Source organism: Aethalodelphis obliquidens, unplaced genomic scaffold (genome assembly GCF_003676395.1).
Source record: "Aethalodelphis obliquidens isolate GAN/ISIS:26980383/991018 unplaced genomic scaffold, ASM367639v1 scaffold92, whole genome shotgun sequence".
Lineage (NCBI taxonomy): Eukaryota > Metazoa > Chordata > Mammalia > Artiodactyla > Delphinidae > Aethalodelphis > Aethalodelphis obliquidens.
The window spans coordinates 3,354,778-3,382,091 of NW_020838036.1; the positions used below are offsets into that span (position 1 = coordinate 3,354,778).

General features: G+C 37.4%; 1 protein-coding gene across 1 annotated transcript in view; it reads left to right on the forward strand.

Annotated features, from left to right (window-relative positions):
• The window catches only part of ATP7A (ATPase copper transporting alpha), a 139,103-nt gene extending 117,969 nt beyond the window's left edge, over nucleotides 1–21,134 (forward strand). Inside the window, exons 13-23 of the mRNA XM_027095658.1 lie at nucleotides 3,413–3,567; nucleotides 3,781–3,915; nucleotides 5,931–6,125; nucleotides 7,697–7,879; nucleotides 9,585–9,801; nucleotides 15,261–15,407; nucleotides 16,629–16,771; nucleotides 18,009–18,212; nucleotides 18,733–18,850; nucleotides 20,266–20,368; nucleotides 20,711–21,134. Of these exons, the coding sequence (XP_026951459.1) occupies nucleotides 3,413–3,567; nucleotides 3,781–3,915; nucleotides 5,931–6,125; nucleotides 7,697–7,879; nucleotides 9,585–9,801; nucleotides 15,261–15,407; nucleotides 16,629–16,771; nucleotides 18,009–18,212; nucleotides 18,733–18,850; nucleotides 20,266–20,368; nucleotides 20,711–20,987 (1,877 nt within the window). The 3' untranslated portion in view covers nucleotides 20,988–21,134. The remainder of the gene's footprint in view (nucleotides 1–3,412; nucleotides 3,568–3,780; nucleotides 3,916–5,930; nucleotides 6,126–7,696; nucleotides 7,880–9,584; nucleotides 9,802–15,260; nucleotides 15,408–16,628; nucleotides 16,772–18,008; nucleotides 18,213–18,732; nucleotides 18,851–20,265; nucleotides 20,369–20,710) is intronic.
• The last annotated feature ends 6,180 nt before the right edge of the window (nucleotides 21,135–27,314 follow it).

The window sequence follows — 27,314 nt, forward strand, 5'->3', positions numbered from 1 at the left end:
GAGAAAGAAAAACGGAGCTGGAGGAATCAGGCTCCCGGACTTCAGACTATGTTACAAAGCTACAGGAATCAAGGCAGTATGGTACTGGCACAAAAACAGAAAGATAGATCAATGGAACAGGATAGAAATCCCAGATATAAACCCACACACCTATGGTCACCTTATCTTTGATAAAGGATGCAAGAATATACAATGGAGAAAGGACAGCCTCTTCAATAAGTGGTGCTGAGAAAACTGGACAGCTACATGTAAAAGAATGAAATTACAACATTCCCTAACACCATACACAAAATATAAACTGAAAATGGATTAAAGACCTAAATGTAAGGCCAGACACTATTAAACTCTTAGAGGAAAACAGAGGCAGAACACTCTGTCACATAAGTCACATCAATATCCTTTTTGACCCACCTCCTAGAGAAATGGAATTAAAAACAAAAATTAAAAATGGGACCTAATGAAACTTAAAAGCTTTTGCACAGCAACAGAAACCATAAACAAGACGAAAAGACAACCCTCGGAATGGAAAAAATATTTGCAACGAAGCAACCGACAAAGGATTAATCTCCAAAATATACAAGCAGCTCAATATCAAAAAAACAAAGAACCCAATCCAAAAATGGGCAGAAGACCTAAATAGACATTTCTCTAAAGAAGATATACAGATTGCCAACAAACACATGAAAGGATGCTCAACATCACTAATATTTAGAGAATTGCTGATCAAAACTAAAATGAGATATCATCTCACACCGGTCAGAATGGCCATCATCAAAAAATCTAGAAACAATAAATGCTGGAGAGGGTGTGGAGAAAAGGGAACACTCTTGCACTGTTGGTGGGAATGTAAATTGATACAGCCACTATGGAGAACAGTATGGAGGTTTCTTTAAAAACTACAAATACAAGTATCATACGACCCAGAAATCCCACTACTGGGCATATACCCTGAGAAAACTATAATTCATAAAGAGTCATGTACCAATATGTTCATTGCAGCTCTATTTACAATAGCCAGGACATGGAAGCAACCTAAGTGTCCATCATCAGATGAATGGATAAAGAAGATGTGGCACATATATACAATGGAATATTACTCAGCCATAAAAAGAAACGAAATTGAGATATTTGTAGTGAGGTGGATGGACCTAGAGTCTGTCATACAGAGTGAAGTAAGTCAGAAAGAGAAAAACAAATACTGTATGCTAATACATATATTTGAAATGTAAGAAAAAAAATAAAAGGTCATGAAGAACCTAGGGGTAAGACAGGAATAAAGACACAGACCTACTAGAGAATGGACTTGAGGATATGGGGAGGGGGAAGGGTAAGCTGTGAGAAAGTGAGAGAGTGGCATGGACATATATACACTATCAAACGTAAAATAGATAGCTAGTGGGAAGCAGCCGCATAGCACAGGGAGATCAGCTTGGTGGTTTGTGGCACCTAGAGGGGTGGGATAGAGAGGGTGGGAGGGAGGGAGATGCAAGAGGGAAGAGATATGGGAACATATGTATATGTATAACTGATTCACTTTGTTATAAAGCAGAAACTAACACACCATTGTAAAGCAGTTATACTCCAATAAAGATGTTAAAAAGAAAAAAAAACTACAATGAGGTATCACCTCATACCGGTCAGAATGGCCATCATCAAAAAATCTGCAAACAATAAATGCTGGAGAGGGTGTGGAGGAAAGGGAACCCTCTTGCACTGTTGGTGGGAATGTAAATTGATACAGCTACTATGGAGAACAGTATGGAGGTTCCTTAAAAAACTAAAAAGAGAACTACCATATGACCCAGCAATCCCACTACTGGGCATATACCTCAGAAAACCATAATTCAAAAAGTCATGTACCATAATGTTCATTGCAGCACTATTTACAATAGCCAGGACATGGAAGCAACCTAAGTGTCCATCGATGGATGAATGGGTAAAGAAGATGTGGCACATATATACAATGGAATATTACTCAGCCATAAAAAGAAACAAAATTGAGTTATTTGTAGTGAGGTGGATGGACCTAGAGTCTGTCATACAGAGTGAAGTAAGTCAGAAAATGCAAAACAAATACATATGCTAACACATATATATGGAATCTAAAAAAAACCCAAAAGCTTCTGATGAACCTAGGGGCAGGACAGGAAGAAAGACACAGACATAGAGAATGGACATGAGGACACGGGGAAGGGGAAGGGTAGGCTGGGACGAAGTGAGAGAATAGCATTGACATATATACACTACCAAATGTAAGATAGATAGCTAGTGTGAAGCAGCTGCATGGCACAGGGAGATCAACTCAGTGCTTTGTGAACACCTAGAGATGTGGGATAAGGAGGGCGGGAGGGAGATGCAAGAGGGAGGGAATATGGGGATATATATATGCTTATAGCTGATTCATTTTGTTATACAGCAGAAACTAACACAACACTGTAAAGCAATTATACTCCAATAAAGATGTTTAAAAAAATAGACATGAAAGGTGAAGAACTTTTTGTAGAAACTATGGACCGAGTAAATAATGAGCGAAGAGAATATGAGTTTTTTTAAGAATGTATTAAATCAGTTTCTGCAGATTTTCTTTGTGGTTTTATTTATGCTACTGAAGGCTCTTTTCACTGAGGATTGTTAATTACTAGAATGTATAACCAGAGGAAGTTGTCACATTCTGCTGTAGAGCCCAGTAGACTTTGGCAAAGTTTCCTGAGCAAATGCCTATTGGGTCTTCCTGCCCTAAAGACTGGTCTAGTCTGAGCTGGGATAGGACTCCAGGTTTTCCACATCAGGGTCAGCTCTAAAGAGAATAAGCCTGGAGTAATTTTAGAGATCTTAGATAACTAAGGCCAATACAGAGCAGAACCAAAATAACACCTTTCCTACCTCAGTCCTTACGATAGTGGCTCAGTTTATGAATTGTGTGGAAATAATTTAGGATTCTGTGTTTCTCAGTAGGGGTGCTATTGCTAGTTTGGATGGGACAGTTCTTAGTTCTGACTGACTATCCTACACATGGTACATTTAATATCCGTGACCCTGACCTACTAAATTGGAGTAGCAGTACCCCATGCTCCACCTGTAGTTATTACAGGCAAGAACTCTCTCCTACATTTATAAAGGCTCCTTGGGAATAGGTTGAGAAGCAATGATCTAAGACTAGGGTGGAAGTCCAAAAGTACCTGCCAATAAGAGTTAACACAGTAGGTTTTTCCAGTTTAAATTATATATCCCTGGGTTTGGCCCAGAACTGACATAAAGAAAAAGAGAGGGCAACCTTCACCTAGGCATTTGTCCAGATTCTATTTCAGGAAATAAGAATCTCCTTTCTAGATATTGACAATTGACAAATAACTGTATATTTCAAGATAGTATTTATTTATGCTCCCTAAATGTATCTTTACTCCTTATATAGGGGAGGCAATGCCTGTGGCTAAGAAGTCTGGCAGCACAGTGATTGCTGGTTCCATTAACCAGAATGGGTCACTCCTTATCCGTGCAACCCATGTTGGAGCAGACACAACCCTTTCTCAAATTGTCAGACTTGTAGAGGAGGCACAAACATCAAAGGTAAATTAACTCCCTAGGAGAAACAAAGTATTTTCATGAAAGCCCACTCAGTATAAATCTTGATCTAGTTTTTATGTGTTCCTTTGATTAATTCTAGCTGTATTAATATGGAGTTTATTAAAATATTTGTGCTCAATACCAAATATGCTCTGTATTCATTATCAAAAAAGGAGACTTTGATATACATATCATTATTTTTTTTTTTAATTCTAGGCTCCTATCCAGCAGTTTGCAGACAAACTCAGTGGCTACTTTGTTCCTTTTATTGTCATTGTTTCCATTGCTACCCTTTTGGTTTGGATTATAATTGGATTTCTGAATTTTGAAATCGTGGAAACCTACTTTCCTGTGAGTGACTTATAACACCTTTTTTCATATGTAAAACTGTGTGAATCTTTTGCATAAGTAAGTAATTGGAAAATAACTAATAATTACTGGTATCTTTAACAGACTGGAGTGAGAGGGTGATAAGAATAACATTTGCATTTCTGTAAATATAAAAGAAAACATAAAAGGTTTTTTTCATTATGACTTGTGATTTTCCAAAAGCAAGTACAGGCATACCTCGTTTTATTGCACTTTGCTTTATCGTGCTTTGCAGATATTGTGTTTTTTACAAATTGAAGGTTTGTGGCAACTCTGCGTCGAGCAAGTCTATCGACGCCATTTTTCCAACAGCATTATTTTTTAATTAAGGTATGTACATGTTTCTTGAGACATAATGATGTTGCACATTTAGTAGACTACGGTATAGTGTAAACATAACTTTTACATTCATTGGGAAACCAAAGAATTCTTGTGACTCACTTTATTTCGGTGGTCTAGAACTGAACCCACAATATCTCCGAGGTATGCCTATAGTGACCTTTCACATTGTATACTTAGTCTGAGTCCCAGCATGATTTTGCTTTCATAAAGGACAATGGATATATTGAGGAAAATCTTGGGATCTCAGCTCTGCCACATACCATCAGTGTGATCTTAGGTCAACTTGATTTCTCTTTGAGCTTCGGTTTCCTCACCTCTCAAGTGAGATTTTAATAATGCTCATCCAACATAACTTGCAGTTGTAAAAGTTAGATAAGATGATATATATTAGACACACTTTGTAATTTATTAAGTGCTTTATAAATATAATATTAGTGTCTGCTTTTCTCTAGTTCTATGATGTTCTCTAACGTATGGTGTCATAAAGTGGTAAAGTAGAGCTGGACTGTACCTCATGTTAGAGATAAAACCGTTAAGTCACTGAATTTCTCTTATCTTCAGTTTTGTGATCTGTAATATAGTGATAATAATACCTAAATTTCAGGGTTGGAATTAGTGTAGGTGAAAACATACACTTATGACATATATGAAAGCATAAGCTTAGATGTCTATGAAAATCCCTTCCAACTCTGTCTCTATATATATAACTCTTAGATGATCACTTAGTTTAAGTATTTGAGAACTTAGTAAGAACATAGCACTGTAAAACCATTATTACTAAGAAAGTCTTTGTTGTGTTTCTTTTAAAAATGCCATGCTGTACACTGTTTCATGCTGTTTTTCCCTTCAATTAAAGAACAGGTAGAATCATAACATCTATGTATCTATTACATGATATGGTCATTAGTATAATATTAAAAAGTTTCTTTAAATGATTCATATTGGTTGAGTACTCATTGAACAAGAGGATTGCTGGGAAGTATTTTGGAACGTGTCTCCTTCAGGAATTTTTCTCATGAGTTCAGGGAGTCCTTAGGAGATTTCTCCTAATACTATCGATCATACTTAACCACAGAAGCAAATACTCAATGTCACTAAGAGCTATACTACCAGATATACTCAGTTCATGTTGTTTTGTCCAAAAGAATTTTATTGAAATGTGGTGAAGCAACCTTTGCAAACTGGGTGATTTTTTTCATTGTCTTTAAAGAATAGTGTGAAAGACAGCTTTATGGTGTTAGTATACAGAAGTACAGAATTATTTTTGTTCAGGATCAAATATGTTGAGAATTGGGTCGTATGTTTGCAGCTATATTTGAAAGTCCCTAATAAAACACTTATTCTCTCAATATGGGGGGGGGAGTTGACTTTTATTATGTTCCTTATATTCACTCCATAGTTTGCAACTCTGGAATCAGCAAAATTGAAATCTTGATTTTAGGACTGTAACTTGTTTACCAGTTATGTCAACAATATCTTATATTCATAAAAGAAAAAAAGTGTTTTCTTACTAATAGCTAAAACATATGTTGGTAGCTAAGCAGGATTATGTGTGACTCCAAAATTTTGGTTTTATTTAAATAGAGTTAAGCTTTGTTCCTTTTGTTTTATCCAGCTCTGAATCAGTAATCAAAATTCATGCATTTCTTCTCAAGGGCTACAACAGAAGTATCTCCCGAACAGAAACAATAATACGCTTTGCTTTCCAAGCCTCAATCACAGTTCTGTGCATTGCATGCCCCTGTTCACTGGGATTGGCCACTCCAACTGCCGTGATGGTGGGTACAGGAGTAGGCGCTCAAAGTGGCATACTAATCAAAGGTGGTGAGCCATTGGAGATGGCTCATAAGGTAAGATACTCCCCAGAACTAAGAGTTGTCTCATTCAAACTGGCAATAGCACCCGTATTGAAAAATAGAGTCTTAAATTATTTCTACATAGCCCATAAGCTGAGCCTCTTCTGGCACTGTCGTGAGGGTTGAGGTAGGAAAGGTGTCAGTTTGGTTCTGCTCTGGATTGGACTTAGTTATATGAGACTTCTAAAACTACTCCAGACCTACTCTCTTTAGAGTAGACCCTGGTGTGGAAAACCTGGAGTCCTATCCCAGCTCAGATTAGACTGGTCTTTAGGGCAGGAAGACACCATAGATATTTGCTCAGGCAATTTGCCCAAGTCTGTCAGGCTTCTAACCCGTTTGTGTGTGGCTCCATGTTTGTGCTGTTCGCCGTTAGATAGGGCTTGCTGTTCCTCTGCCTTTGCTGCCACCAGCTGACAGTTTGCAACTATGACTTGAGGAATATAATCCTGTCCCTGATCTCTCTCCTATTAGAATTTCCATCACAATCTCAATCAAGGCTATTTGACTTAAACTAAAACCATGTTCCTTCTAGTATGTTCTTATTATGAGGATATAAACTATAAAGAGATGCATGTAGTAAACACAGAACACAACTTAGAACAGATTTGGAACCTCATCTAGCCAGTGAATACAGGCTACTAATTTTTATAGTAATTTTAAATTTTGATATGATTTCAAACTTAAATAAAAGTTGAAAGAATAGTATAAAGAACTCCCATATACCCTTTACTGCAGATATGAAGCCCCTTTCCTAAGAACAAGGGCAATCTCTTACATAACCACAGTACAAAGATCAAAATCAAGAAGTTGATATTGATATAATACTCTTGTTTAATCTGTTGTCCATATTCCAGTTTCCTCAGCTGACTCCATAATCCTTTATAGCTGTTTTTAATTTCATCCAGAATCATGCTTTGTACTTAATTGTCATATCTCTTTTCATCTCAGTTCCTCAAGCTATTCATTTCTCAAGTTTCATTATCCGAGTTTACTGTGAGGTGACGGTTCTTTAGTTCCAGACTCTTCCTTTTTCCTACCTGGTCTGAGTTTCCCTCGTTGGTTCCCTGAGCTGTCTCTTCTCAGGGCAGGCTTCTCATCTAGACCCAATAAAGTCAAAGCAACCCAGAAGGTCTTATCTGGTGCACACTTCAACTTAATTACTTACTTATAATCATTTGCCTACTGCCCAGATTTCCCCTACAGATCTATTCATTAGTACTGAAAGCCTTTCTCTTTCCCTAGAAGCACTAGAGGCATCTCTTAATTACCTATTAACAGTCAACTCTTAACAAGTAGTTCTAGTTATTTAACATATGTCCACAGTACGTTGAACATTTGCAAGGGAGGGCTATTAGGTGTAACTAAGGATATTTCTTCCCTTTTTCTCCCTTCTTTTTATTCTCCCAAAGACAGTTTATTTAGTCCAATTAAATCAGAGGTCAGCTTATTATGAAACAAGATAGTAATGTGTTTGTCAAAGTAAACCTTTTTCTCATTTCTGGAAAGCTGATACTAAGAATTATCAAGCCATATAGGTGCATTGTGTTTTGATTTTCTTACAGGTAAAGGTAGTGGTATTTGATAAAACTGGAACCATAACCCATGGAACCCCAGTAGTGAATCAAGTAAAGGTTCTAGTGGAAAGTAACAGAATGTCATGCAATAAGATCCTGGCCATTGTGGGAACTGCTGAAAGTAACAGTGAACACCCTCTAGGAGCAGCAATAACCAAATACTGCAAGCAGGTACAATTTTTCCCTTGTTTATTCATGATTTACATATATATAGTTGGTATGAAGCTAGAGAGACTCATGTTTTCTCATTTTATTTTGTATGTCTTAATTTCTTCATGCAGGAAAGTATAAAGATAAAAACAAAAATTAACTATAACCCTACCACACAGATAACCCCAGTCAACTAAAAACTTAATATAGAAGTAATACATATTTATGGTAGCAAAATTCAGATAGTTCAGCATTACATAACGAAAAAGGAAAACCTCATTCCCTGCCCCCTTCCATAATTCCTCTCTCCAAAGTTTAACAAGTATTAACCTGTTAACAGTCTTTTTAAATAACAGCTTTATTGAGGTAAAATTCACATACCATAAAGTTCACCCTTGTAAAGTTACAATTCAATAATTTTTAGTATATTCACAAAAGTGTGCATCTGTTAACCATTTTTAGTTCATATACCAGCATTTATTATTTTTTAAACTTTACATAGAAAGGTGATACAATGACCAATCTTTGGTACCTTTTAAAAAGACTTTATTAAATGATTTTTCCATATCAGGACATATAGATCTGCCTCATTGTTTTTAATGACTATATTGTATTCTATTGTATGATTGGTTTTTTGGCCCTTACCATGTACAGTTAACATCCTTGTCAGCTTTTGCACATTTATCTCTAATGTTCAATGCCTATCAATGCAACTGCTAGATCAAAGGATACATGCTGTTAAATTCCCATGAATATTACCAATGCTCAAATGACAAATATTATCAACACCCACACAAAAAGGTGTACCAGTTTATATTTTCACGAGAAGTTGAATGCCCATTTCCCCACATTCTCACCAACAGTTTATTTTTTCCAATTCAATAAGTAAAAAATATTTATTCATTGATGGTTTACTTTGCATTTTTTAATTATGAATAAGGTTGAGCATCTTTTCACATGTGTATTGGCCATTTGAATTTCTTTTTCTATACCCTGTTTGCTTGTATCCTTTGCCTATTTTTTCATAAGATTGTTTACCTTTTTCTCATTGATTTGTATAAGTTCTTTGTAAATTATCTCACATAGTTTTTCAGTTAGAACATGGCAGTTTCACCATTGGTGTTGCCATTTCTTTATTTGTTCTTTCCTTTTTACCTATTAACTATTACTGACCTGGCTTCTTTACACCCAAATCAAATAACAGAAAGGATGAAGATATAAAGAGACAGGAAACAGTGATGGTCACCAGAATTCTTTGGCTCACTAAGGACACAGAATCATACTAGAGAGCCCCTCTGGTAACTGAAGGCCCTGTTCTTTGTTACCCTTTTCCCTGTACCGAATAGAAAATCTGACTTGAAAATAGAATTAAATATGTAACTTGTAATTCTCTACTGGAAAGGACAGAGAAAATTGATAAACCTTCCACATTTTCTTTCCTTAAAGTTGGTATAAATCTTATAAAGTGGGGTTTAAAATAAGTATTGTGAGGTTCTCCTCTAACTTTGAACATTATACGCAATGCTCTGTTCCTTCGTCCTTATCAAAAACCCACTGTCAAATAGGCAATGATAAGTGATAGTTTTATTCTAAACATTCAGAATTAACCAGGCATGTAGATTGTGTCTAAACATTTAGAATTAACCAGCAGTAATCTTTGATCTTGCTAATGAGGACCTTGGATTATTAGAACAGCAGAGGAAATCCTTCTGTTTCTATCCGTTAGGAGCTGGACACTGAAACCTTGGGTACCTGCATAGATTTCCAGGTTGTGCCAGGCTGTGGTATTAGCTGTAAAGTCACCAATATCGAAGGCTTGCTACACAAGGATAACTGGAAGATAGAGGAAAATAATATTAAAAATGCATCCCTGGTTCAAATAGATACAAGTAATGAACAGTCATCAACTTCATCTTCCATGATTATTGATGCCCAGCTCTCAAGTAAGCTAATTTTCTTTGTAGTACCAATTATGGGACAGTTATTAACAGATGTCTAACTTTATAATCTGAACTGTTATATAAGAAACAAGATTGGTGTCATGGTTTCATTTTCGTAAATCAGTTTCACTGTAGGCCTTCTAATTATTTTACTCAGTTACTCAAGAACATTTTTCAGCTGTGCTCCTTGATTACAGTAGAGGGTGATAAAGTCTAGCCTTAGCTGATCTTCCATCTTTTAGTTCAGCTTTCTTTCTTTTATTTCTCACCACAGCTGCTCCAAACCTTTTGTATCCTTCACAAGCTCCTGTGGCCTTCCCCCTAGTTCCCTAAGTAAATTGTCCTGCTTATTTTTCACACAGAAATTTAAGGTTCTCAGACATGTGTTCTTTCAGGATTTTTTGCTCAGAATGTTTCCTTTTTCAGGGAAAGAAGTATCCCTCATCTTGCCTAATGAATCCCCTCATCTTTGCCCTAGATCCCACCCTCTCTTGATTCCTCAGGAACCTCATGCTCTGTTATGTCCCCTTGTTTCTTTTTTTTCCAACACACTGTCGTAGCTCCTTCTCCTAAACATATAAACATTTCTTCCATCAAAATCACTGTATTCCCATCTAGATTTTATCCTACCTTTCTTTTCCTTAATATCCAGGCTTCTAGAAAGAGTAGTCTAGGCTGGCTGAATTCACTTCTTCACTGCACAGTTTGGCTTCTGCCCCATCCATACTAGTGAAACTGTTTTAAGTCCACTGGTGATCTCATTTAGTCCCCTCTCCAGTGGTCTTTTTTTTTTTTTTTTTTTTTTTTGCGATAAGTGGGCCTTTCACTGTTCTGGCCTCTCCTGTTGCGGAGCACAGGCTCCGGACGCGCAGTCTCAACGGTGGCTCATGAGCCTAGCTGCTCCGCGGCATGTGGGATCTTCCCGGACTGGGGCATGAACCCGTGTCCCCTGCATCGGCAGGTGGACTCTCAACCACTGCGCCACCAGGGAAGCCCTCCAGTGGTCACTTTTCAGTCTTCATTGCTGTATGACCTCGCTAAGGCATTTGACAATGTTGACCATTTCTTCTTTCCTAAAATGTTTTTCTCCCTTGATTCCGTGACCCTGCTTTCTCTAGATTCTCCTCTCACCTACCTGGCTGTTCTTTCTAATCCTCTTCTGATTCCTCTTTTCTCCTGGCTCTCACATGTTGGGTGTCCTCAGAGTTTTGTTCTTTGTCTTTTGTTCATTTTACATACTCTCTCTGTACAGTCTTTTTTTAAAAAAATTTATTTATTTTTTGGCTGTGTTGGGTCTTCGTTGCTGTGCACTGGCTTTCTCTAGTTGCAGCAACAGGGGGCTACTCTTTGTTGTGGTACACAGGCTTCTCATTGCGGTGGCTTCTCTTTGCTGCAGAGCACGGGCTCTAGGCATGTGAGCTTCAGTAGTTGTGGCTCGCGGGCTCCAGAGGGCAGGCTCAGTAGTTATGGCGCACGGGCTTAGTTGCTCCATGGCCTGTGGGATCTTCCCGGACCACGGCTCGAACCCATGTCCCCTGCATTGGCAGGCAGATTCCCAACCACTGCGCCACCAGGGAAGTCCTCTCTGTACACTCTTGTTCATGCTTATCACTTATTCTACCACCTGTAGGTTTCCACTGCTCCTCTAAAATCCATATCTGCAGCCAAGGCCAGTTTCCCGAGTTTCCTGTTGGTCTATCCATCTGACCAAAAACATGCTATACATACCTAAGTGTGCCAGGAACCCCCCTACCCATCTGTGCTTGAGTAATTTTTCTAACATGCAAACCTGAGTATATCACTTTCTGACTAATAGCTTTTATTGCAGTGGTTTATAACCTATTTTTGAATCATGAACCTTTGGAGGAAGGTGGTAAAAGCTATGCCCACCACTCAGAAAACTTCTGTTTTGGACGTTTGTATGTATCCAAAAGCCCCTCCATGGAAATCTGTTAAGGACCCTGGCTTTACAGGCTCTCCATCTCCGACAGGACAGAGTCCAGTCTCTGTGGATTTTGTTCAAGATCTGTTCCCCATGATACATCTCCTGCCTGCCTGCACCACCCATCTTGTCTTTTTCCACTGTCACCCACGTACACTGTGTTTTGTCCATATGGAACTACTTAGAGTTTCTCCTTACATCGTGTCATTTCATGCTCATTAGATCACCTCATTTGCTATTTTCTCATCTTTGAAGACTCAGCTCACATCTCTCTTTAGTGAAGCCTTCACTGACTGACATACATAAGCAGAGATATTTGCTCTTCTTTTTTAGTCATAACTGTACTTAATCTCTAGATGTGCTAGGCACGCTGCATGAGAATTCTTTATTTGCCTGCCTGTTTCTACTAAACTGTGATTTTTTTATCTGTCTGTGAACTCACAGTATCAAGCACACTGACACACAGTAATTTCATTCACCTGACAGGTTTTATTAAGCACTGTTCAAGACACTAAAGAATGAGCAGTGAGCAGAATAGACGAAGTCCCTATGTCATGGAGTTTACATTCCTGGTGGGAGAACACAAGACAGTGAGCAAATAAATAAGCAAATATAGTCTGTCTGATGGAGATAGTGCTGTGAAGAAAATGAAGAAGGGCAAGAGATATAAGGAATGCTGGGAGTAGCAGATCCTGTTGATATAGGCTGGTCAGGGTAGGCCTCATTGAGAAGATGGTGTTTGAGCAGAAACCTGAGGAGGGGGAGGGAAAAAGTTATGTGAATATCTGTGATGAGAGCATTCCAGGAAGGAGGAATGTTAAGTACAAAAGCCTTGAGTCAGGAGTGTGCTTGACTAGTTTAAGGAACAAAGTGGCCAGAACAGAGTAAATGAATGGGAAGGACGTAAGGGATGAGGTAAGGACATTGAAAGGACTTTGGTTTTTACCCTGAGATGGAAAGCCGTTGGAGAGTTTTGAGCATAGGAATGACAGAATCTGACTTAATGTTTAAAAAGTATTATTTGGGCTGCTCTGGGAAAAATACACTGTTGCAGGGGGTAGGGGGAAGGGCAGAAGCAGGGAGATAAGTTAGTGGGCTATTGCCATAATCCAGGTGAAAGATAATGGTGGCTTGGACCAGTATAATAACAGTAGAAGCCGTTAAGAAGTGGTCAAATTCTGGACATATCTTTTTCTTTTTTTGGCTGCGTGACATGTCTTGTGAGATTTTAGTCCCTGACCAGGAATCGAACCCGTGCTCCCTGCAACAGAAGCTTGGAGTCCTAACCACTGGACCACCAGGGAATTCCCCTGGATGTGAGCTGGCTGACAGATCTCACAGATTGGAAATGGGGAATTAGGCCAAAGTTTGTGGCCTAAGCAATTTAGAAGGATGGAGTTACCATTTAAACAAGATGGAGAAGGTCACAGGAGGGGCAATATTGAGGAAAAGTGATCAAGAGATCAGTTTTTGATATGTTAAGTTTGAGTGCCTGTTAGGTATTCAAGTGGAGATGTCGTATAAATGGAACTATCAAGGAGGCAGGTGGCTGCACAAGTCTGGAGTTCCAAGGAAACAAACTGGGTTGGAGATGTAGACTTGGGAGTCATCCACTTATAGATCTGTGCTGGCCAATATGGTAGCCACTAGTTACGTGTGACTATTTAAATTTAAATTAATTAAAATTTAATTTAATTTAAAATTCAGCCCTTCAGCCATACTAGTCACATTTCAGTGCTCAATAGCCTCATGTTGTTAGTGGCTACTGTATTAAACAGAGCAGATGTACAACATTTCCATCATCACAGAAAGTTCTGTTGGACAGCACTGATATAGATGGTATTTAAAGCCATGAGACTGGATAAAATCATCAAGGCGTTGGGAATTCCCTTGTGGTCCAGTGGTTAGGGCTTGGCGCTTTCACTGCCATGGGCCTGGGTTCCATCCCTGGTCGAGGAACTAAGCTACCACAAGCCGCGAGGTGTGGCCAAAAGAAAAAAAATCATCAAGGAGTGAGAGTAGATAGAGGGGGAATGAGATTAAACCTGAAGAGGTTTAAGGACTGAGCCCTGCAACACTACAAATTAAGAGGTCAGGGAGATGAGGAAGGATCAGCAAAGAAGACAGAAGAAGTGGTGAGTGAGGAGGTAGCTCATAAGAATGTGGTGATCTAGAAGCCAAATGAAGAAAGTATTTCAAGGCGGGAATGATCAACTGTGTTAAAATGCTACTAATAGGGCAAGTAAGATGAGGATGAAGAATTACCCGTTAGATTTATTAAAGATCACTGGTGTACTGTATGAACAATTCTTTGGAGTAACAGAGACAAAAGCTGTATTTGAGTGGGTTCACAAGAGAATGGGAAGGTATGAATTGGAGGGCAGCCGATAGAGACAACACTTTTGAGAAGTTTTGCTATGAACAGAAGCAGAGAAATGGGGTAGTAGCTAGAGAGGTAAATGAGATCAAGAGAGGGTTGTTTCATTTTCTTTTTTAAAGATAGGACTATGTACAGCAGAAGTAGAAAATATGATTATGCAAGAGAGAGAGGGGAGAATTGTTGGAGAGACGTTCTAAAATAGGCAAAGGGGGACTTCCCTGGTGGGCCAGTGGTTAAGACTCTGCACTCCCGATGCAGGGGGCCTGGACTCGATCCCTGGTCAGGGAACTAGATCCCGCATGCTGCAACTAAAGATTCTGCGTGCTGCAACAAAGATCCTGTGTGCTGCAACTAAGACCCGGCACAGCCGAATAAATAAATATAAAATAGGCAAAGGAGGGGGATCTAGTACACAAGTGGAGAAGTTGCCCTTAAATAGGAGTAGGGGCCATTTATAATAACAGAAGAGAGGCTAGATCAGTATGTACACAGGCACAGGCAGTTGGATAGATGTGGCAATAAGAGCTTGTGGAAGTTCTCTTCTGATTGCTTTTATTTTCTTCCTGAAGTAAGAAGCAGAGTCATTATCTGGTATGAGAATGGGAGAAGAGAAGGTATAAAGTAGCCATCTAGAAGGAATGGAGAATGAATGGACTAGGGAAATGTAGTAGAATAGCCAGGCATCACTAAGGGCCCACTTAAAGTTAGTGGTCACATGTTTAAAATGAGACATCAGTATGGTTGTGTGTTCTTGTCCAACACTGATGGTTGTACTGATGCACAATAAATATTTTTAATTTAATTCAGTTGCTATGGAAGATCATAAGGAAGGGTCACATGGAAAGCGTCACCAAGAAAGTAACGTTTGAAATGGCTCTTAAAGAATATATGTGATGCAGTTTGGTATTTGAAGAGGGGGGATGAGGACCTCCAGGTGGTCCTCACTCCTCATGTGCAAAGGCCCAGAGGCATGGAAGAGCAGAGTATGTTCCTTGAACATTTGGAAATCACTGTTGTAGGCTGTTTTCTACCAAAAAACCAACGTAGTGACTGTGCAAGATTAGAGAGGAAGACTGTCCCTAAAGGGTTGTTATAAATATTAAACAAGTTCACTAAATGTCATTTCTGTACTTTCTTCAGATGCTCTTAATGCTCAGCAGTACAAAGTTCTTATTGGTAACCGGGAGTGGATGATTAGAAATGGTCTTGTCATTAATAACGATGTAAACGATTCCATGACTGAACATGAGAGAAAAGGTCGGACTGCTGTATTGGTAGCAGTTGATGGTAAGGTTTTCCTTAAGTACACTATGACTCAGTGTCATGATTTCACTTGTTTTCTGTGTATTTTTGAGAGACATCTGAACTATGAGGGTTATTCAAAAGCAGCCTGAATGCAAAGTAAAAATGTCAGCAATACATAATTGTTACTGATTAATTTAAAATTCTCTTGCATTTGCCTGGCTTTGTTATTTTCCTCCGTAGCCTGTGGTTTTAAAAAAAGCTAATCAAGGATTTTTTTTTAAACCTAAAAATAACATTATAGCAAAGTAAAAGAATATTCATAATCTCATCATCTAAACACAATGTCAGTTTTAATTGACATTTCTGGATATATATTCATACACATCACACAGAATTACAATATTAGTACATATACTGTTTATAAATGGGTGCATTTTATTGTATGTAAATTTTACCTCAAAGTTGAATAAAAATTTAAAATTCCTTGTACACATACTGTTTTATTTTGTCTTATTTTATTTAATAGTAAATATTTCCAATCGTAGTTTAATGTGGCACCATTTGTCATACTTATACACTATGACTAACTTAATCATTCCCCTGTTGGAAATTTAAGCTACTCCTAATATTTTATTGTTGTAAGTAACACCACAGTAAACATCTTTGAGGTTTTAGGTATTTTGTTAAATTATTTCTTAGGGTACATTTCTAGCTGTGAGATTAATTAGTCAACATTTATAATCCTTGCTAAGTATGAAGGCATTATCTTACTATGGCCTTTTTAGGCCCAGGAAGAAGCAGAAAATACCATTTATTTTTGTTTTTAAAATAGCTACTTGTAGTGATTTTTTCCCAGTATAAAATGCCAGTTTTGTTTCCATCCACCCCTTCACCTTAAAAAGGGTGAAGTATGAGTTTTCAGTTTCATTTGCCTTTAAATTAGCTAAAGTGTTTGGGGCTATTGGCCAATACTTCTCTAAAGAAAGAAAATAAGTATTTTAGTATCCAGTAAAGTCTCTTCAGTTTCCTATCATTACCTTCATTAGTAAGCCCTACCTCACTCTGAAATTTTCACAACCAAGTATGGAGGCTTGTTGCAGGGTTTGTGGTATAAAGTCTATGTGGTCTTGGAGATATTTTGAGTTAAGCCAAGTCCTGAACAACTTCACTTAACAAAATTCATTTCTTTCTGAAATTTTAAGTCAGAATATTATTCTGCTTTCACCATATTCCAAATTCTATCTTCTGGTGCTCCTATATTAGATGAGCTGTGCGGCTTGGTAGCTATTGCTGATACAGTGAAGCCTGAAGCAGAATTGGCAGTCCATATTCTGAAATCTATGGGCTTAGAAGTAGTTCTGATGACTGGAGACAACAGTAAAACAGCTAGATCTATTGCTTCTCAGGTAATGGGTTTACTTAGTTGTTGGGGTGGGAGTATGTGGTAACTTCTCATTCTTCACATACATTTCCTTTCTTGCCTTCAGCTGCTAAAGAAGTAATTTAACTATTATTTTCATTATCCCCGAGTAGCCATATCTGGTTCCTTAAAGAAAAATTGGCATACTATGCAGGAAGGACTTTGTGTTTTGTCTGGAACTGTTATAAGTAAAAAGCTATTTGCTTAGTTCATGGGATGCTTGAGTGACATTGTACACAGTTTCTGTTGATGCTTCCTTTGAAATGTTGCTGATAGTCTCCACCGGTGCTGCCAGCCTAAGCCAGGCTCTCATCCTCTCATGCCTAAAGTACAGCAGTAGCTCCACGCACGTTCCTCTCTAGTCCATCCTGGATACCACTGATAGAACCATCTTCCATAGCATTCTTCTGCTACTCACCCCCACATTTGCCTTCCCTCTAAAACTTTTCTCATATTAGGCTTTTCTATTTTGCAATACCTTCTCCCGTCTTCTATTAAATAATAAAGATAATATATAAATACATTCTTGTATAAAAAATACAGAAGGCTGTAAAGTAGAACGTTTAAGTCACCATTTTCCCAAGCCTCCCTGTCCAGCCCTACCCCCTTACACTTTTTCATATGGTTATATGTTCATATACAGATGTATAGTTCTGGTACTTTGAACATAAATTGGATCATTTTTGTACAACTTGTTCAGCAGTTTGCTTTCTTTCAGATAGCAATATATATGCCTTGGAGCTTTGTCCATGTCTGAACATATAAACTTATTTCATTCTTTCTACATCATTGCATTGAATTCCATAGTACGGATGCGTCACAATGTACTTAACCATTCCTCTAATAAAAAAAATAATTTATGTGGTTTTGAAAATTTTGTTTTACAAATAAGGCAGTAATATACATCCTTGGACATACTTATTTTTATACATGTACAGGTATGTCCAAAATATAGCTAGGGGTGGAATTGCTGAACCAAATGACATGCACACTTTGATAGATGCTGCCAAGTACCCTCCAAAAAGACAGTACCAACTTACACACCCACCAACAGTATATAAGAGAGCTCATTTCCCCATATCCTTACTATCCCTGGATATTATTAGTCTCTTACAATTTGGACATTTGGTAGGTGGAAACTGATGGCTCATCATTGCCGAGTTATATTTCAGGTACTCAGTAATATTTCTTGAAATGAATGGAGTTTATTTTTGCCCATGTAGGTTGGCATTACTAAGGTGTTTGCTGAAGTTCTACCTTCCCACAAGGTTGCTAAGGTGAAGCAACTCCAAGAGGAGGGGAACCGGGTAGCAATGGTAGGAGATGGAATCAATGACTCCCCAGCTCTGGCGATGGCTAATGTTGGAATTGCCATTGGCACAGGCACAGATGTAGCCATTGAAGCAGCCGATGTGGTTTTGATACGGGTAAGTCCTATGGTCTGACCTTTGAGGAGTGTGAGACTGCTCTACATGGTCAGGGATAGTGTCGTATATTGAACAAAATGATTGTGCCCTTCGAATTCCCATGCTCCTAGCCATTGAGACTGGGAGAGTTCAAGATGGAAGTATGAGAAGTCTTAGTAATTACTTCCAGACTTTCTCATTTCAGCGAAGCAAATGAGAATGACAAGCTTCTAAAGTGAAGCATTAGATTTGGGAATATACGTATGATACTCTTATCTTCAACAAATACTTGCTGAGGTTATTTTAGTGGGATTTAGTCCCTGTACCAGCATACAACCCTAAAAGTATTTTCAGAACCCTGAGAAAAATTCCTGAAAACCCCCTTCCAAGACAGCCTCAAATTTTTAGCAATATCTCAGATTTGTAGTTAATTCACATATTACCGTAAGGTACACATCATCTTCGGTATACACAGTATCAAATACAAGTTACTGGTCAAGTTACAGTCTCTTGCTAATATCACAAATATTTCTGTTCTCAGAATGATCTTCTGGATGTAGTGGCAAGTATTGATTTATCAAGGAAGACAGTCAAGAGGATTCGGATAAATTTTGTCTTTGCTCTAATTTATAATCTGATTGGAATTCCCATAGCTGCTGGTATGTGACAGTTAACTTGTATTGCTTTTTTCATGAAGTCATTAGAGGCCTACCGTATTGGAAGTTTTAGTCTTCTTATTATTAGTTTTGAGCTCAGTTTTGTATGTAGCCTGCTGGTATGGTGAGAGGTAATATTAAAATCAATAATTTAAATTTTCAGCATGTTCATTATGGCCTAGAATGTATAAGCCTTCTGATAGGTTTATTTTATTTTTACCTTATTTTTACCTTCAACTTTGTATTTTGAAATTTTCAAATGTACATAAACAAGGAGAAAAATGATACAATAAAACAAAATACCCTTCACCGAAATTCACCAGTTAATAATATTTTGCCACATTGCTTCATCTTTTTCTCCATATACTCTCACACACGTACGTACTTATTTGCTTACTCATTTAGTTTTTGCTGAAGAGAATAAATTTAGCTTTAATCTCACTACCCGAATACATCTACTGTTGGTATTTTAGTATACATCTTTCTGATCTTTTTTAGTCTGTATTGGTTTTTGTCTTGTTTCATTGTTGTGATTATAGCATGCAGAGAATTTTCTTAATGTTCTAATAGCCAACAGTTTTTTTTAAAGTTTGGGAACCAGATGTGAGAAAGACAGAGAGAGAAATTGAACAAAGGAATACGACCAAGAAAAGGCAGTTTAGAATTATTTAATAAGCATCCGATCATCCCCATTACTTAGGGGCTTGGTAGATGTTAGTATTAGTAATAACATAAGAAAAATAGTTATCACTTTCTTCTTGTTCTCTCTGGTTTTAGAGCCAAAGAAGGACATGAGATAACATGAGAACAATTACAAAACTGTTTATCAACAGGGACACACAGATGGAGAGACAAAGAGTAAAAGAACAAAGTCCAGAGAGATTAATTCATGGAGCAAGTTATTTTTAAAAAATTATACAAGTAATATACGGTCACTGTATAAAAAGTAGAAAAAATACAGATAAGCACATAAAAATTACAAGTACAGTAAGTCTGTCTCATCCCCATCATATGCACAAATTTTAAAATGTCTGTCAAAACCAAGTGTGGATGAGTTTGTAGAATATGAACTCTCATACACTATTGGAGGGTTTGTGATCTGGTACAGCCACTTTGGAGAGCAACTGAGAAATATCTACCTAAAGTTGAAGGTGTGCCTATGTTATAATCTAGCTGTTTCACCTCTAGGTATATACCCTAGGGAAATTCTCAAGCACATGCACAGGGCGGCATGTACAAGAATGTTCACAGCAACACTCTATTAGTGAAAAATTGGCAACGACATAAATCTCTACCAACAGGAGGATAAATTGCTGAATAAATATCAAAGAAGGAAATTATTTGTATATATGTATTAGGAACACAGTGGTAATCTGTTTAGTACTGTTTGGTCTAACTAATCCAAAATTGTTTTCTAGGAGTTTTTATGCCCATTGGTTTGGTTTTGCAGCCCTGGATGGGATCTGCTGCAATGGCTGCTTCATCTGTTTCAGTAGTACTTTCTTCACTCCTCCTTAAACTGTAAGTATGATAGCTCGCTCACGCTTCTCACCCACAGTCAGTCTTGCTAGGTTTTATTCTTGTATTGGTCAATGATAAGCCCAAACTGTTCTTAATAATAAATGTTAACTACATAATTATCACCTTATGTAGTATATACAGAGCAACCACAAGCACTGAGTGGGGTAAAATCTAGTACACTGGCTCTCAGAAGTAGGATTTCTGATCATGTGACCTCACACAACTCCTTTTGACCACCTTTATACATTTCAAACCAGGTTAATCTCTTTTCATTTTTGAATGTAACAAGCGGATAGTTCACGTTTGATTATTTCAAACTAGTATACTTTTGCATCTTTTCAGTTACAGGAAACCAACTTATGAGAATTATGAACTACATGCCCGAGGCCAGATGGGACAGAAAAGTCCTTCAGAAATAAGTGTTCATGTTGGAATAGATGATACCTCAAGAAATTCTCCTAAACTGGGTTTGCTGGACCGGATTGTTAATTACAGCAGAGCCTCCATAAACTCACTGCTGTCTGATAAACGATCACTGAACAGTGTTGGTACTAGTGAACCTGACAAGCACTCACTCCTGGTGGGAGACTGCAGGGAAGATGACGACAGTGCGTTGTAACAGGCCACAGAGAGTGCTGCTAGATGATGTTGTTCTGCACTGACACAGCATTCATGGTCACCTTAGCTTTTTAAAATATTGCAGGGCTTTATGTTGGTCTCATGCTCTTATGTTAGGGAATCTATTTGAATTGCATTTGTCTAATGGCAAAAATATCTTTTTCAGGGCATCAGCTTGGAACCTAGCTTTATTGAAAATGAATTTCCAGTATTTTTTGTTTTCACTAGCAACAGATAAGGTAGACCAGGGAGGTTTACAAGTCCTACAACTGAAGATTACTGAATTGCTGCTAAGGTCATAGATAATTTTTATTTGACCCAAAAAAAAAAGTTCAAGAAAAGATCATTGAAAATTTGAAGATTTGAGCACATAATCTTGAGGAGATTCTCGAGCCCTCCTCCCTGCTAGATTGGGGAGTAATGGCTTTCAAAGCACTGTGTAAAGAATCCTGTTTTAGAAGCAAAAGAGTAGAAACTGTTTAAAAATAGACAGGCCTATTTATTACAGGCTTTCTTTCCCCCTTCTCCCTGCATCTTTGTCTTTGCCGTTGCTTTCTTTTTTTTTTTTTTTTACAGCTTTATTGGAGTATAATTGCTTTACAATGGTGTGTTAGTTTCTGCTTTATAACAAAGTGAATCAGTTATACATATACATATGTTCCCATATCTCTTCCCTCTTGCGTCTCCCTCCCTCCCACCCTCCCTATCCCACCCCTCTAGGTGGTCACAAAGCCGTCGCTTTCTTAGATGCCCCAATGTGTTTTCTTTTATTAGGTTCTTTCAAGTGAGCTAAGTGTAGGTGATTTCTCATTGACAAAAATAACTGACAACTTTTCCAGTAACTTGTTTGTTTCTTTATCTTGTAGCTCAAAAGACTTTCAGGACCTATATGGTTCCCTGCTTCCCACCTTTCCATTGTTGTAAAAAATATATCAGATTCCTCCTTCAGTGACTCCCTAGCTCTGTGCAAGCTTTCAGTTCACTCCTGCTGGGTTCAGCTATAAGTTGTTCTTAGTATCATCTATCAGCCTCAGTTCAGAAACTTAAGATTTTGAGCCACTTCTACAATTGATTTTTTTCCAAAGATTGACACTACCATGTTTAACATGTACCGGTCATATAAAATTACCTGGATTCACTAAATTTGTCCTTTTCTGGAGAGAATGCAAGACATTAGCTGATATTTATAATTTAATAGATTTTAATTGTCTTTTATTGTTTTAGATAATCTCTCAAAATGACTTTAAAATAATGCTATTACACAAAGCCACTTTTACCAAGAAATACAGTAAATTGTAATACAGAAATGAGAATTTCCCTAGGTTGTGATACCTTTTAGCTAAATCTATATTTTTCTCTAGTTTAAAACATTTGCACTTGCTAGCTAGTGTGGTTGGCATATTCACGGGCTTGTTCTCATCAACATATAAATTTAGAAATCCCCCTGTGAGTGCCTGGGAGTTAATACGCTGGTCAGAGATCTGGTACTTGTATCACTATTTAAATTAACTTGTTAACTGCAAGGTGGATTTCAGATGCAGAATATGTAAGTGAAGAAAACTCATACGTAAATTCCTAACATCTATTCCCATTGTCATATGTAAAGCTGCTAGCACAATTCCTAGCACATAGGATTTGTGCTCAGTAAATGTTAGTTCTTATTTCCCCTTGAGGTCAGTGATAAATATCAAAAATCGCTTTTACAGAGCAGAGTCTAAAATCAGGTGGGAGTGGGGGATGGGGTTCTTCCCTCCTTTCCAACTTCCTTTTTCTCTTGTTCTTTCATATGCACTCAAAAAAGTTTACAACATAATTCCATGCTGACTTTTCAGATTTGGAAAAGATTTCATTTTTATCTCAGCTATCTTAAAGACAGAGCTGAAACTTGATGAAGGTGCTATTAATCTAGAAAAGCAAACCAATTTTAATGAAATATGAATGAGTTGGTAGGTCTAGGCTCTTTTTTAGACCAATGCCTGTGCCATCTTCCATGCTTTCAATTTGAATTTTAATATTTGTTTTTTATTTTAATTCCAGTGGCCCGTCATACCACAACTTGTTTCTTCTAGAAGAAATAGCTAATATGGCAAAGGTATAATATAGACTTTTGAAAAAGAAACACTTTTCTCTGTGTCTCTCTCTCTCCCTCCCTCCCTTCCTCCCCCTCCCCCTTCCCCTCACTTTCACTCTTCTATCTCTCTGAAGCACTTGAACATAGCCAGTTACTACTTTTATTATGCTGTGTGTGTTAGAGTTGTCCACTTGGCCTCACATGCCAAGGGATCCACATGTCATAGGGCAATGAGAAGAGCAGCCTATATAATCTGGGAAAAATCAAGGATGTAATTTCAGCCCTTAGTACAGGAACAGAAAACATGCTGTTTATAAAGAATCCTGCTTTAAATATCTATAGCCATCTTTGAATTCTCTACCACAAGTCTCTTGCAATTCTGAACTCCCATTAGCTTCATAGAGCAGCTGTAGTCACTGGGAGAGAGACATATGGAGGAGATCAAAAACACTGCTTTCAGTTAGTAACTAGCTTTAAGTAATTAGTTACTAGTGAGAACAAATTTTATAAATGTGTGTGTATGCATCTGTGTTTATTCATATAATACATATATACATATATTACCCATATAGAAGGAAAATGGATTTATATTTGAATTTGATATTAGAATATTTGAAGTTCTTTATTTGTTGTTCCTTTGTCACTCTTTTGTATTCACTCAGCAACCACGCCCTCAGTCTGAAGATAACAAGGATGTTTTAATATCCAGTGCTGGTTCAGACTCAACTAAGGGGCACCTTTTATCTTAAATATCCAAAGATGCCTTTTAAATTTCAATGGTTAAAACATAACTGTTTAGTGTTATAGTCTAAAGAAGTATGGTTGTCAGTTGTGAAAATAGAAATGTTATTTTTCATAGTTTAGTATCAACGTTTTAGGTGTTAGATTTGATGCCTTGTGAACAAATAATTTTATATTGTGCTTCAAATTTTTAAAAGTTATTCTTTTATTGAATGTATTCTTTGTTCAAAATGCTTAAATAGCATTGTAGGCAAGATGTTTCCAAACATTTAAGTGTGCGTATCTTTTATGTACACAGCTGAAAATCAAGAATGTATGTTCATTGAGAATTTTTTCCACTACTTATGGATCTTGCTTTAAAATTATTTTTCTTAGTATTTATTTTACTCTATTTTATTATTTTCTTTGGCTGAGGCATCTGGTTACTGGTTGTTTTAATAAGGTAAAAACATTCCTGGAATCACTCCTTTTGGATATTTTTGTTTCTTTTCTCTATTTTAAAAATATTATTTTACCAAATATAAAAAAATGCAGATTCGTGCCAAATTATTAGCTATTTTTACGCTAACTTTCTGTAGTCCTTCTGAAAGTTTATCTGGTATGAGTAACCAGATAAAGCACAAAAGCATGAATTCTTGTTCTTCAATTAAAAGAGCTTCCCTAATGGCACTGATAGTAAATGCCTTTTGTAGCCAAAACCAGGCGTCTCAAACTTATGCTTTTAGTTAAAGAAGTGTTTAACTAACCATTGTTGAACATTGATTGTTTGATACCCAAAACAGCAGTGGACGATGTTGTGCAATAATCATCTACTATAGTCAAGATATTCAGTAGTTTGTTTTTCCATAAGCATGTAATTGAACATATATCTGCCAAGGATGTGCCTTCAACTTTATAATTATAGTATTGTAAAAAAAATGATTTTTTTTGTCAGTGTCTCTTTTGTTAAATCATCCAACTCCTCTACCAGCAGTTCCAAACTACCCTGTGTTTTTAGGTGTTGTGTTCTGTTTTATTTTGTTTTTTTTTTTTTAAATCAAGGGTGGAGCAGGATTGGAGGCAGCACCACACATTCACTAAGAGTGGGAGGGAAGAAATCTATTTTCCTTCAGACTTCACCTGCTGGATCTTTTAGTGCGGATGAGAAACAAAGGAATATAATTGTCCTCCTTTCCTTTATAGTCTATAATACGTTCTTTATAGATTGTCTACCCCAAATGAGCTAAATGGAGGCAAGAGCTTTTCTTGCCTTTGGGGAGCCATATACAGTGTGTATGAGGATCCCACCCAAAATGCATCCCCGTACCCAAACACTGCTTCAAGTTAAGGAAAGGGTTTTAAACCTATTTGTAAGGAAAAACGAAGTTTTACTTCCCTCCCAAACTTTGGGATTATTCAGGGTATTGAAATAGGATTAGAAATGGAAATATAATAGTAAAATCACTGAGGTATCCACTTAGCTGGCCAGCCTCCCTTTCCTATTGGTACCTTGACTAACCTCTGAGAAGGACGTACAGTGATGGTGACATCCCAGGTGAGGTTTCAAAACCTTCCAGACAAAAACTAAACAAAAAGCCAGAAACCTTCCAGTTGGGGAAGGCTTTAAAGGCCTTGCTAAGATTCAAATAGAGATGAGAGAGGTGAGGCTGCCTCTTTCACAAATTTCACCTCAGGCCAGCCAGCCCTACTTGCTTAACAGCTTCATTTTCATAGATGTGACCACTAGTTGTGGAAATGAGTTATGAGTAAGGTATGAAAGGCAAGGCTCTTGAGGACAAGGTTTAAGTGAAATTGCTAGTATAAATAGGATCTCATGCAATTTAAGAAATCTGAAAACTTCCATGCAGGCAGTTCTCTCTATGGAGAAGTTTGAAATAGGCTGAGTCGTCTTTGGCATATTGTACCTGTTGTCCTCGAATGGCCCCCAGCTTTTCATTGTCAGCACCCTTCCCCCAGCCCCCAGGCCTGTCTGTAAACTGAAGTGCTGCCATTACTTCAACATTACTTGCTTCACCCTCACCCAATCAAAACTTCAATTTCTTCATTGCAGTTATTATCACCACATAATAAAAAACTGAGATTAATCCATCCTAAAGTACCAGTGACCTTTAGATCTAGCCAGAAGTACTAGCAATTACTTGAAAAGATTATTTTTTAAATCCAAATAACTTTATAACTATTGAAATGAAAAACAACAGGCCATGTGGAAGAGGTTATTTGGTAGAGCCCAGGATCAGCCCTCCTAAGCTCTTCCTTGCAGCTTTTTACCTTCCACTGTCGCATCCACCATTTCTTTAAAAGCACCGCATCTCCATAGTGATGGAAAGAGCAATGATTTTGGAGCCCACCAGACCTATCTGCAAAATTCCAGTTCTGCCACATACCAGCTGGTGACTATATTAGTTTCCTATTGCTGCTGTAACAGATTACAACAAACTTCATATCCTTTTCTTAAATTTAATTTTTATTTTATATTGGAGTATAGTTGGTTTACAGTGTTGTATTAGTTTCAGGTGTACAGTAAAGTGATTCAGTTACACATATACATGTATCCATTCCTTTTAAGATTCTTTTCCATTGTAAGTTATTACAGAGTATTAAGTATATTTTTCTGTGGTATACAGTAGGGCCTTGTTGGTTATCTGTTTTATATGTAGTAATGTGTATATGTTAATCTCATATTCCTGATTTATCCCTCCCCTGCCCTTTCCTCTTTGGTAACCATAAATTTGTTTTCTATGTCTCCCCTGCCCTTTCCTCTTTGGTAACCAAAAATTGGTTTTCTATGTCTGTGGGTCTGTTTCTGTTTTGTAAATAAGTTCATTTGTATCATTTTTTTAAGATTCCACATATAAGTGATATCATATGATACTTATCCTTCTCTGTCTGGTTTACTCCACTCAGTATGATAATCTCTAGGCCCATCGATGTTGCTGCAAATGGCATTATTTCATTCTTTTTTTTTATCAGTATGTAAGTATCGGGCTGATAAAAACAACTTAAGATTTTAAAGAATTTTTCAGTTGTTTGCATATGTACATATACACATAGATGTTTGCATATTATATACACACACACATACATTATATGTTATATATTGGTTTAAACTCCAGTTAATATAAACTCCTTCCAGCTATGCTAACTAATTCTTTTTTATTTTTGAATTTTATTTATTTTTTATACAGCGGGTTCTTATTAGTTATCCATTTTATACATATTAGTGTATATATGTCAATCCCAATCTCCCAATTCATCACACCACCACCACCACCACCCGCTGCTTTCCCCCCTTGGTGTCCATATGTTTGTTCTCTACACGTGTGTCTCAATTTCTGCCCTGCAAACCGGTTCATCTCTACCATTTTTCTAGGTTCCACATATATGCGTTAATATACGATATTTGTTTTTCTCTTTCTGACTTACTTCACTCTGTATGACAGTCTCTAGATGGGTGATCCCTTCTTGAGACGTGTGTTTCAATTGCTATGGAAAGAGTTGCACTAATTTTTCCTATAG